Source organism: Muscardinus avellanarius (assembly GCF_963383645.1).
Source record: "Muscardinus avellanarius genome assembly, chromosome: 2".
In the NCBI taxonomy this organism is placed as follows: Eukaryota; Metazoa; Chordata; class Mammalia; order Rodentia; family Gliridae; genus Muscardinus; species Muscardinus avellanarius.
The window spans coordinates 33,734,670-33,746,777 of record NC_137787.1 but is presented as its reverse complement, the minus strand read 5'-3'; the positions used below and the strand labels follow the sequence as shown (position 1 = coordinate 33,746,777).

The 12,108-nt window shown below is 34.5% G+C and overlaps 1 protein-coding gene across 4 annotated transcripts in view; it reads left to right on the top strand.

Moving 5' to 3' along the window:
• PARD3B (par-3 family cell polarity regulator beta) overlaps positions 1 to 12,108 on the top strand; it is a gene marked incomplete at both ends in the record, with an annotated part of 1,045,674 nt that overhangs the window by 133,535 nt on the left and 900,031 nt on the right. For all 4 annotated transcript variants that reach the window (XM_080690300.1, XM_080690301.1, XM_080690302.1 and 1 more), the window contains one exon: positions 5,053 to 5,154. In XM_080690300.1, coding sequence (XP_080546426.1) covers positions 5,053 to 5,154 — 102 coding nt within the window. The remainder of the gene's footprint in view (positions 1 to 5,052; positions 5,155 to 12,108) is intronic.

The following is a 12,108-nucleotide window of genomic DNA, read 5'->3' as shown; positions in this document are numbered from 1 at the left end:
AAGTAATATCAAGGAATTTCCAAAACAGAGAAAGGCTTGGACACCCACCTACAGGAGGCATTAAGAACACCATCAAGACAAGATCAAAGAAGGACTTCCCCATACCACTTAATAATCAAAATGACTAACAGGCCAAGGAAAGAATCTTAAAAGCAGTGAGAACAAAAGAACAGGTGACATTCAGGGACCAAAAAAAAAAAAGAAAATCACTGCAGACTTCTAGACCCAAATCATGAAAGACAGGAAGGGCTGGTATGATGTACTTCAGATGTTGGAAAAAACAGCTTCCAAACAAGACTACTATATTCAGTAAATATATTATTCAAAATTGATGAAGAAATAAAAATATTCCAGGATTAGCAGAAACTAAAAGAATTCATGACTGCCAAGCCAACACTAGAGAAAATACTTAAAGAAATAAAAAAAAAAGAAGAAGAGAGAAGCAAATATCAGAATCCGAGAAGGAGCAAACCCCACTATTTGAGAAGCTAAGCAAAGGAAAAATAACACTACACCAAATAGAAAATAGAACTCAAAATGACAGGTAACAAAAATCATATCTTAATTAATAACACTGAATGTCAAAGGTTTTAACTTTCTGATTAAAAGATGGGGAACGGAAATGTGTATTAAAGAACATAATCCAACTTTATATTGCTTGCAAGAAACTCACCTTACAGCCATAGATTTCTACACACTAAAGGTGAATGGATAAAAAATATATATATATACCATGCAAATGGAGACTGAAAACACATTAGAAAACACAAAGTGGATTCCTTCTTATTAATACAAGGAACAATCCAACAAATAATATCATAGTGGACATATATGCTTCAAATGTGGATGTACCCACTTTTGTAAAACAAAGTCTTCAGGACATCAGGTCTCAAATAGACCCAAATGCTATAATATTGGGTGACTTCAACAGACCACTCACACAACTAAGTTGATCTTCTAAGCAAAAGATGAGTAAGGACTCTTCAGGCCTAAAGGACACTATAAACCAAATAGACCTACCAAAAATAGCTGAAAACACATTCTTCTCAACTGCTCACGAAGCCTTTTCCAAAATAGACCATATCCTGGGCCACAAAGCAAGTGCCAGCAAATTCAAAAATATTATATAATTCTCAGACTATTCTCAAATTACAGTGAAATGAAAGTAGAGATCAACAGGAAGACCAAAAGGAGTTACATAAATGCAGTGAGACTGTATTTGATCTATAGTCTGTACTCTTGAATGAGGACTGGATCAGAAGAGAAATAAGGGGAAAATAAAAATATTATTTTCTGGAATTAAAAATAGAGATACAATCTACCAAAACCTATGGGACACTTTGAAGGCAGTTAAGAGGAAAAATTATAGCACTGAGTGTCCACATAAGAAAAAGTCACCAAATAAACAACCTAGTGATATACACCTCAAGGACCTAGAAAAATAGGAGCAGTCTAATCCCAAAGCCAGTTGAAGGCAGGCGTTAATTAAAATTAGAGTAGAAACCAATAAAATAGAGAACAACAGCAACAAAAATTAATACAAAGTCAAAACAAAAACAAAAAGCTGGTTCTTTGAAAAGATTATAAAATTGAAAAAACACTAGCCAAATTAACCAAAGGAAAGAATCAACTCAGATTATTAAAATTAGAATTGTAAAATGAGACATCACCACAGACAGTTGGGAAATTCAGAGGATCATCAGAAACTGTTCTGAAAATGTAAATTCCAATAAAGTGAAAAACATGGAAGAAATCAACAGATTTCTAGACACAACATACCTATGTTGAACCAAGAAGTTATATGAAAAGACCCTAAGCCAACCAATAGCAAAAACAGAGAGAAAGGCAGCAATAAAAAGCCTCCTATCAAAGAAAAGTCCAGGTCTAGATGGATTCCTAGCTGAATTCTACAAAATTTATACAGAAGAACTAAACTAAGTATTTCACAAGTTATTCCATGAACTCAAAAGAGATGGCGTTCTTCTAAACTCTTTTTATGAGGCCAGTATCATCTTAATACCAAAACCAAATAAAGATTCCTTGAGAAGATAAAATTACAGACTAATATTATTGATGAACATAGACACAAAAATTCTAAAAAAAAATTACTAGTCATGTACATCCAAAGCCACCAAGAAAATTATACAATGTGACCAAGTTGGTGTCATCACAGGAATGCAAGGCTAATTCAACATACACAAATAAATTCATGTTATTTACCATAAAAATGGAACTAAGGATACAAATCACAGTGATCATTTCAACAGATGCTGAAAAAGACATTTCACAAAATCCAACACTCATTCATTTAAAAAAAAATACTGCAGAAAGTTGGAGTAAAAGGAACATACCTCAATATCATTAAGGCAATACATATTAAACCCAAATCCAACATCATATTGAATGGTGAAAAACTGTGGATATTTCCTTTCCAACCAGGAACAATACAAGGATGCCCACTATCACTACTCCTTTTCAATATAGTCCTTAAGATTCTTGTGAGAGCAATAAGACAAGAGAAGGATATCAAAGAAATTTAAATAGAAAGAAGAATTACCTATTTTCAGGTAATATTCTATATTTAGACCTAAAAAATCAACAAACTATTATAATGATTAACAAATTTGCATAGTAGTGGGGCACAGGATCAACCTAAAAAATCAATAGCTTCTCTGTTTACCAACCATGAATCCACTGAGAAATCCAGAAAACAGTTTTACTCACAATAACCTCAAAACCTCAATAAAATAGCTAGGAATATACCTACCAAGGAGATAAAAGACTTATACAGTGAAAATTATAAAACACTAAAGGAAGAAACTAAAGATCTTAGAAGATATAAAGATCTTCCTTTCTCTTAAATATACAGAATAAATATTATAAAAATGGCCATTGTAGTAAAGTAGATCTACAGATCAATCCACTCCTTATCAAAATACCAATGTTATTCTTCACAGACCTGGAAAAAATGTATCATTCATAAATTTTATATGGAGAAACAAAAGACCCAGAATAGCCAAAGCAGTTCTCAACAATAAGAACCATACAGGAGGCATCACAATTCCTGGCTTCAAATAGTAAAGACATATAGTAATAAAAATGGCATTGTATTGAAAAAAAACAGACACACAGACCAATGAAACATAATATAAGATACAGAAACAAATTCACATACTTAGAGCCAATTGATTTTTGACAAAGGTACCAGACACATATAATGGAGAAAGGACAACCTTTTCAAATGGATGGTGTTGGGAAAACTAGTTATCAAGTTGTAGAAAAATGTAACTAAATCCTTACCTCTCACCTTGCACAGGCGTTGACTTGATATGGATCAGTCTTGGAAGTTAGATCAGAGACTTCGAAGATACTAGAGGAAGCATAGGTCCAATACTTCAACGTATAATATAGTAACAGGTAGAAACTTCTTCAACAAGACCTCCATAGCTCAGGAAATTAAAATAAGAATTCATAAATGGGATGCATTAAGTTAAAAAGTTTCTGCTCATCAAAGGGAATGATCAAGAGTCTAAAGAGAAAGCCTACAAATGGGAGAAGATCTTTGCCAGTTATCGCTCTAATAGAATAGTATCTAGAATGTACAAAGAACTTTTTAAAAGACTTTATAGTAAAAAAACAATCCAATCAAAAAATGGGCAATTGAATTTAAAAGACACTTCACAAAAGAAGAGGTACACATGACCAATAAAATAAATACATGAAAAAAAGGTTCAAATCAAAACTACGCTGAAATTCCATCTAACCACAATCAAAATAGCAATTATCATGAAGTAAAAAAATAATATATGTTGTCAAGGATGTGGGGAAATTTAAATTCTTCTACACTGTTGATGGGATTTCAAATTAATCTGGCCACTATGATTAGTATGGAGATTCCTCAGAAAACTGGGAATTAATCCACCATATGATCTGTCTATACCACACTTGGGTTTCTTTACGAACTACAGTAATATATGAATATCTGTGTTCATAGCAGCATAATTCACAATAGCCAAATTATGGAAACAACCTAAGTGTCCATCAATAGATGGAGTACAAAATTATGGGATATCCACACAATGGAATTCGACTCAGCAATAAAGAATAACAACATTATGTAATTTTCTGGAAAATGGAAGGACCTGGAGAACATTATGCTAAATGAGAATAGCCAGTCACAGAAAGTGAAGGGTCATATTTTTTCTCTAATATATAGAAGCTAGGGAGTAATGGGGATACCAAAGGGACTCCAGATAATGGGGGAGAAACCTTAGTGGAGTTAGGAAGGTGATCTAAGGGAAGAGATGGGGGAAGAGGAACATTCATTGAAGAAATTATTACTATTGGCTGTGTGAAAATACCAATGTCACTCTCAGTATTTTGTGTGGGGAAGGGGGCTTTGGAGAGGGATTCCAGAAGGGCACTAAATACTGTGTGCATGTATACAGCTGTCAACATGATTTACATTATGATGTGAGACTATAGCACCAATAAAACATATTAAAAGAAAAAAATGATGAAATGTTTGGTGGTCATTCCACTCTATGTGTATCTTCCAAGGTGATGGGTATTGCAATCATGGATTTATGCCTTTTAGGATTTTTCTTTTTCCCCATCCCCCATAACTTTGGTATTTCAGTTTGGACATTTGTTCTCAGTTTCAGTAAGTACCTTCAAGAAGATCATTTTATTCTAGTATATTTTTGGCATTACAAAAAATACAAATTCTTTCAATATGCTTTTCAGGTTGCTAGAGGTAATTTACATTTACATGGCCATTTATGTCCCAGAAAAACTGATGGAATATATATATATATATATATATATATATATATATATATATATATATATATATATATTCTGATTCACTGCCTGAGGTTAAACAGGAAAAAGTGCCAAGTATTTAAATAAAAAGATGACATTTATTTTGGGATATTTATAAATTTTATTATTAATAGGGCATATTTTAATGATTCAATTTATTTCCTTTAAAAGTATCATGTATCTTACATTTTAAAAACTGAGTCTTAAAACCTGTTTGCTCTACCACAGGATCCTGGTTACTGGGTGAAGATCCATCACTTAGAATACACAGATGGAGGAATCCTGGATCCAGACGATGTCTTGGCAGATGTTGTGGAAGACAAAGATAAGGTAGAGGACTCTAAAAATTCTGCCTCTTGGTTTTCCCCTACAGAGTTGCATGTGTGCAAGTGATTGAAATCCTTAAACTCATGTGTCAATTACTGTTAAAAGATACCATCTGTTCATGACTAACCTGGACAGCCCATAAATCACACTTCTTCATCAGATGTTTGGAAAAACTTTGTCAAGGCTTGGAAGTCTGTTTATGATAGCCTAATTAGTAGACACTTCTTTCCCATGAGTTCCTGATACATCTCAATAAGTTAGTGTCAGTCACTAAGGGGGTTGGAGTTCTCACTAGGGCTGCCAGATTTGTGGTTCATGTCTGGCCCTTCGTAAACATTCAACTTAGTGTCTATGGTTCAGATGTACTTCATGGTAGAAAAAATTATGAGGAGAAATAACCTCATAAAAAACTATTGGTGACAATTTTTTCTTAAAGTAGCTGGCAAACAACAACCTTGAGTGATGCTCTTGTTTTCATTGCTAAAGATAAAAGCACCAAACTAAATATTTCCAGAAAGTTTGAACATATTTTGCCACCTGGGAAATAATCCTATTGCAAATACAAAGTGTTAATGTTGTTTTTTTTTCTGATACTAAACTGAGAAAGGTATAAAAGTGAGGGATTCAGTTGCTGTTGGAATGCATTGTTCATTAATACTTCCAGGTTGGGTTTCGCTTATCAGTGGCTACTGTGTCCTCCAGAATTGGACTGCTTTTAAAGTCTCTTCTACTATATGTTCTTAGCACTGTTGTACTGGACTAAATTATATTTGTAAACACTGTTTTTCTGCAGTCTCAGTGTGTGTGTGTGTGTGTGTGTGTGTGTGTGTGTGTGTGTGTGTTTTTAAAACACATGCATGTTTCAAACTCTAATGAAATATACATAAGTGGTTTGTGGAACTCAGGTAAAATTTATATTTTTCTTTTTCTATGAGATATTTCCTGACTATTCAGATTTATATTACTCTTGGCAGATATTCTATATATTTATTTTTATGTTTTCTGTTACAGCTCAAGCTCAGTTTGCTTTGCATGATAATTAGCCATTTTGGAAGGACTTACCTCTCTAGGTAGACTGACAGCTGCTGGAGGACAGGGACAGGAACATGTTTATTTCAATTTTTTTTCTTGCATTATTAATAGCTCATACACACAAATATCTTTCACAAACTTGATTCATGAGGAACACTGAATGTGTGAAAGGAAAGCCTTACCCTCTCCAGCTGACTCTTGCTTGCAGGATTTTGATGTACCCTTCCTGTGTACTTAGTGGTCTCCTGGTACAGAATGTCTGATTTACCCTCTCAGCACTAAAGGAGGGCTTTCACTTTTTTTTTCTTTGCCTTTTGTTTCTTCCCTAGGACCTACTTCTTCCTTTGAAATAGTCTAAGTGTTAGGTTGTTTAATGAAGAAGGCAGATCCTGTCTCACATTTCATTGATGTCAGTGTATTAAAACAAGAAACTGAAAAATGGCAAATTTAAGAAGGGCCAAAAGACAGTGTCTCACCCTGACCTTATCCAAGAATTCATTACAGGACGGATGGCTCTGTGAACGGTACCCAGAGAGATAATTTGTCCAGCTGAAACTCTTCCCTGTACAACATTTTTTTAACTCTCTCAGTAAAATTTATTTTAACCATAATTCATTTACTAGACACAGAAAGAGCTTTAGTGTATGTAATTTCTCTTTTAATGGAACTCTACCACCATTAGTAAATAAGACAACAAAGTTAGATGATCAGTTAAAATCCTAGTAGAGGATGTTTTCGGTACAGCTTTATTCATTTGTTTAATGAGATTCAATGATTCTCCATGAAGTCTAACTGATATCCTTTGCAGATTTGATGAGATAAACTTTTGATGTTGCCAGAAAAAAATTTGCCCTTCCATTGTTTAAAAAAATATAAGTGTAAAAAGAGCATTGCTTATGTTATTTTGTGTTTGTTTTTTTTTTAAGCAATTTTAAGGTTTTTCTAAGATCCATCATTTAGAATTGAAAAAAGGCTCTATCAAACTCTATTTTACATTATTTTTGTTGGTTTATTCATTTATTATTTTTATTTATTTATTGTTTTTTGCGGTACATGCGGATGAAACCCAGTGGCATTCTACCTTTGAGCTACATCCAGCCCTGTTTTTTATCTTTTATTTTGAAACAGGGTCTCACTGAGTTGCAAAGGGCCTCACCAAGTAGGTGAGGCTGGCCGTGAACCACAATCCTCCTGTCTCAGCCTCCCAAAGGCTGGGATTACAAGGGTGTGCCACCACGCCCAGCTTTTTTGTTGGTTTAGATTAAGCAGTATTATAAATGATGCTTTGTGGCTATTTATTGGCACACCAAACTTGCCCAAGATTCTTTGAGAAGTATTGAGCTTAAATAAAACAAATTTCAGTGAGTTGGAAAGTGGCTACCCAATATTCTCTCGCATTTAGAGTATGGATTGAAAGCAAACAAAAAAAGGCGTATATGGGTGGACACGATCAATGTGCTAATGCTGAAACATTTCGGTTTCCAGGGAAGACTTACTCCAGGTGAGAAATGGCAATAAGGACCTGTTGATGGCCCAACTGCAAAGGATGAGGCATAAAAGGTGGAAACATAAAATCAGAAAGCAGTATAGTCGGAGGCCATTATCATATGGAAAACCAATCTGATATACTTCAGTAAAGGCAAAAAACCGATAAAGTGATAGTCTACTTAAAATCAGAGAAAGGTCTAATAGAGTTGAGTCAGTTAAAAAAAAAGATTTTTAAAACCTTTGGCCTACATAGTTTACTTTTATTCTTAACTCTATTATTTCTCTGGCCAGCACAGTGCTTGGTGCATAAATGCTATCTCTTTGGAAGTTTTCTTCCTTTTTTTTTTTAACTTGTTTTTCCATTAGAGCCTCTCCCAGAGGAACCAGGTTTTTAATATGTTACACTATTTATTTTTTAAAAATTTTTTATTGGTGCATTGTAGTCATACATCTTAATGGAGTACAAGATGGTAGAAGCATACATACACACATCACTAGCTTAGCCTTATTTTTAATTGCTAGGACAGCATCAAAATTGTGATTTACCCAAGGTCACACAGGTAGTGACTGACAGAACAAGATTCTGCAACCTAGAATTAAATGTGGTACTGGGGATTGAACCCAGGGTCATTCTACCTCAATATTTTTCTAAATGATGTGGCAAGCAGTGAGTTGGGTGTTTGTATCCATTATTGTATAGACTAAAGTTCAGCATTCATAAATAAGCATGAAGTTTTCTTTTACACAGTCATCACCATTGCTAAGAGAAGGTAGGTGATAGAAGTAACTATGGGATTCAGCAAAATCAATTCATAATTAGTATGTCATGCATATTTAATTCAGTCTCTGCCTACAGCTTGCATCTAATTATATTATGTACTTCACTGACATAGGAAGATGTCTCTCTCTGTGGCTAAGCTTTGCTTATCATAGACCTCCAAGTTTGGAGAGATGTCTGTGGTTCTTATGGGCTTCATCAAGAAGAGATCGACTCCAGAATCACAAGTGATAGCTGGTACTTAAATATTATAATTTTACATCAGCTCTATCTTCTAGTAGTCATGTGCCCTTGGGCAAGTTTCTTTTCCTGTTTTAGCTTCCATTTCACCATTTGGAAAAATGATATAATGTTAGTTCCTTTAGGGTTACCATAGAAAACTATGTTGGTAAACTATATAAAGTTTTAAATGTAGTATTACATATACTGAATGTTAGCTGTTATTTTAATAATATTATGATAGTGTTGATTCTGCATTTTTAATCTATGTGTTCTGATTTAGGAATTTCATTGTTTTAAAGCATCAAAGAGACTACTATAATTTTGACAGTTTTTAACAAACAGCTTTAAATTCATTTAGAAGTTATTAAATTGTTAAAATAATTTTACAATAGGGTTTTCATTGCTTTGATAGAACATCTAGGTTAACATATTACTAGTATTTCTGAAATGAAAATGCCAGTATGATTAAAATGATAACCTTTTTAGCAGAACATAGAATTTGGTAATATAGCATTCAGGAATCTAATACAGTTCTACAATATAGATTGGTTGCACAGTGATTGAACTACTAACCTAAAACTGGATACTCCATCACAAAGCCAAGTTGCTTCTTTCTGAGAACACTCTGTTGCCCTCTAGTGGAGGTCACAGTTACCTAGAAACCAGCTCACCAGACACACTTCCAAAACATGATGCATTATATCGTTCTTGACTTTAAATTTTTTATTTTTAGTATAACTTTCAGAACAAACGTGTATGGTAAAACCAGATTTTGCATATTTTTATTCTGTTGTGATTTTTCTAAGAAAAGCAAAAGCAAATTCTTTGTATTTATAATACTTTTTTTTTTTTCTTTTAGACTGGTATTCACTGGTTGAAAGGCTAAAGGCTAGATGTGAGGAAGTGTGTAAGTTTTTCAGTGTGTAGTTTATCATTTTATCATGTATATTTTGTTTCTTTGGGTAGAGGGGGACTGAATTTTGAGCAATTTTTTAAAGCTCCCATATTATTTCATTTTTGAGCCCTCATTTTGTCTATCTCAATGAAAGCACTGATTTTATCTGCCCCCCAAATTAAAAAAAAAAAAAAAAAACATGTCAGGATATGGTGTTTTTTTTTTTTTTCTAAAATTTTTACTTTGGTTTATGGGTGTTGATATTATAAATGAACAAAGAGAACGTCTGAATAGTACTTCAGAAACAAATACAAAAAAGCTTCTAAGGAAACCTAAGGATTACCGTGGCTAAGAAATTCCATCTTCAGCTTTTCAGGATTACTCTTTGTCCATAGACTTACACAAGTACAGAGTAATAGGCTCCAGAGACACTTCAGGATCCTGTGGCCTGGCCTTATCATCTTCCAAATGAGGGAATACCCGATCTGTGCATGCAGCTGATTTCTTCTGTTGCTGCATTCCCTCCCTAGGATCTGAATAATAGCTGATGCAGATCAAAACCATTCAGTTTTAAATTGGCTTCCCTCTTTTATTTTTCTTCCTTCTTTTATTTTTTTGTCTGTAGAAGCAACTTCTTTCAGGCTTAAACTTGCAGTTATTTAAAAAAATAATAAAACCAGTTAATTCACCCCTTCATCCTGTCTCATATAGCATCTGTTCCTCTCTTGGCAGTTGCACTGTTAAGAAACTTAAATGTGTATTATTTCCGGTCAGGGCTAATGTAATTGTTGAGGAATGTGGCCTCTTACTATGAGTCTACTCTTTTCCTCTCAACTGTTGTGTCAACACAGTATTCAACTGACAGGCAAAGGCAGTTCATTTCTCGGGTTCTTTTACCATTGTGGCTTGGAACAACTTAACCTCTTGGGCCTTAGTTTCTTCACGGGCAATTGGAGCTTAAAAAAAAAAAAAAGTAATTTTACCAGTTAATATGGTTTAAGAAAAAGACAGTCATTCATAAATGCTTATTTAGGTGCTATGGTAATTATCATACTACAATTAATAATGTAGGTTATATTTAAGCTATTACAAAAGTGCTGCTTAAATCTTTTTCCTTTTAGTGTATACAGTTGGTCCTCTATGGTCATGAGTTCAACATTTGTGGATCCAACTAATTGTAGATAGAAACACAACTAAAGAGAAAAAATAAAGCACAACCTGAATTTGCCATGTGCCAGGCACTGAGCTGTGGCTTCACAGATGAAGTGATGTGCAGGCATCCCCTGCTGGGGCACCAGTGGACAGGCCTCACACTCCGCTGCACTTGTTTGATCATTGCATGTCATCCTGTTCATGTACTATGTGGTTAGGTTTATGATGGTTGTGACCATACTGAAAATGTGTGAGCTTTTCCCCTTGTCATTAGTCTTCAAAGAATACATTGCAATATCTAGATAACATTTATGTGGTATCAGACATTATACATAACCTAGCATTGATTTAAAGTATGTGAGAATCCGGGCGTGGTGGCGCACGCTTGTAATCCCCTCGCTTGGAAGGCGGAGACAGGAGGATCACGCAGGTTCAAAGCCAGCCACATTGGAGTAAGAGACCCTGTTTCCAAATTTAAAAAGGTATAAAAATAGGTCTGGGAGTGTAGCCTGGAGGTAGAAGGGTTTCCAGGAACCCCAGTACCACCAAAAAAATAAAAATAAATAAAGTATGTGAGAAGATGTGCATAGGTTATATGCAAATTTATTTATAAAAGGAATTTGAATATCCGTAGATTCTGGTAGTAGAACATGACTGCTGAAGCCGGTCCCCTGATAACAAGGGATGAGTGTACTGAATGGCATCCGTGCCTCACAGCCAGGCGTTTTATTTAGCGACCTCAGAATGTTTCAAATGATCTCAACCTTCTTAAGCATCAACCACAATGAAACTCCAATACGATTTTCTTATGTACCATGCATTTTCTTGTTTCATAACCTTTTTTCCTGAATGTTCCACTCGTTTATTTTGCCTGTGTCCCTATTTGCCTACCTGGGATTCGGTTTATGGAATATTATGGAATTTTATCTCCATGGGGGTCTTGGACGTGTACATGCTGTGTGTCCAGTGCCTGCAGTAGGGCCTGACACTTCCGAGATATTCACACAGTTGTAGGGCAAAGATGGAATATGTGTTCTGAGATCCTAAGTAAACCATCTGACCACTTGATCTTCAGTTTTCCCACTGGTGAAATGAAGAAAGATAAATGATAACTTTCTCACAGCATCATTGGGAAGGTTGAGAACTTGTTCTTGAAAATACAATGGAAATGAGAAAGCACTATATACATGTAAAGAGTGTATTTATTCCTGCTGTTCAATTCTTATTGATCTTTTCAGATCCAGGTCAAATTGTATTTTTTGCCTAGTCAATGTTTCCACATCATTTCAATCCTAAGTGAATTCTCTGTACTCTGTATTTTTATAGAAATAATCAAGTATTCTCCCTCTCTAAATATCCAGCTATTTGCCTTTCTTACAGGTTAAAATTC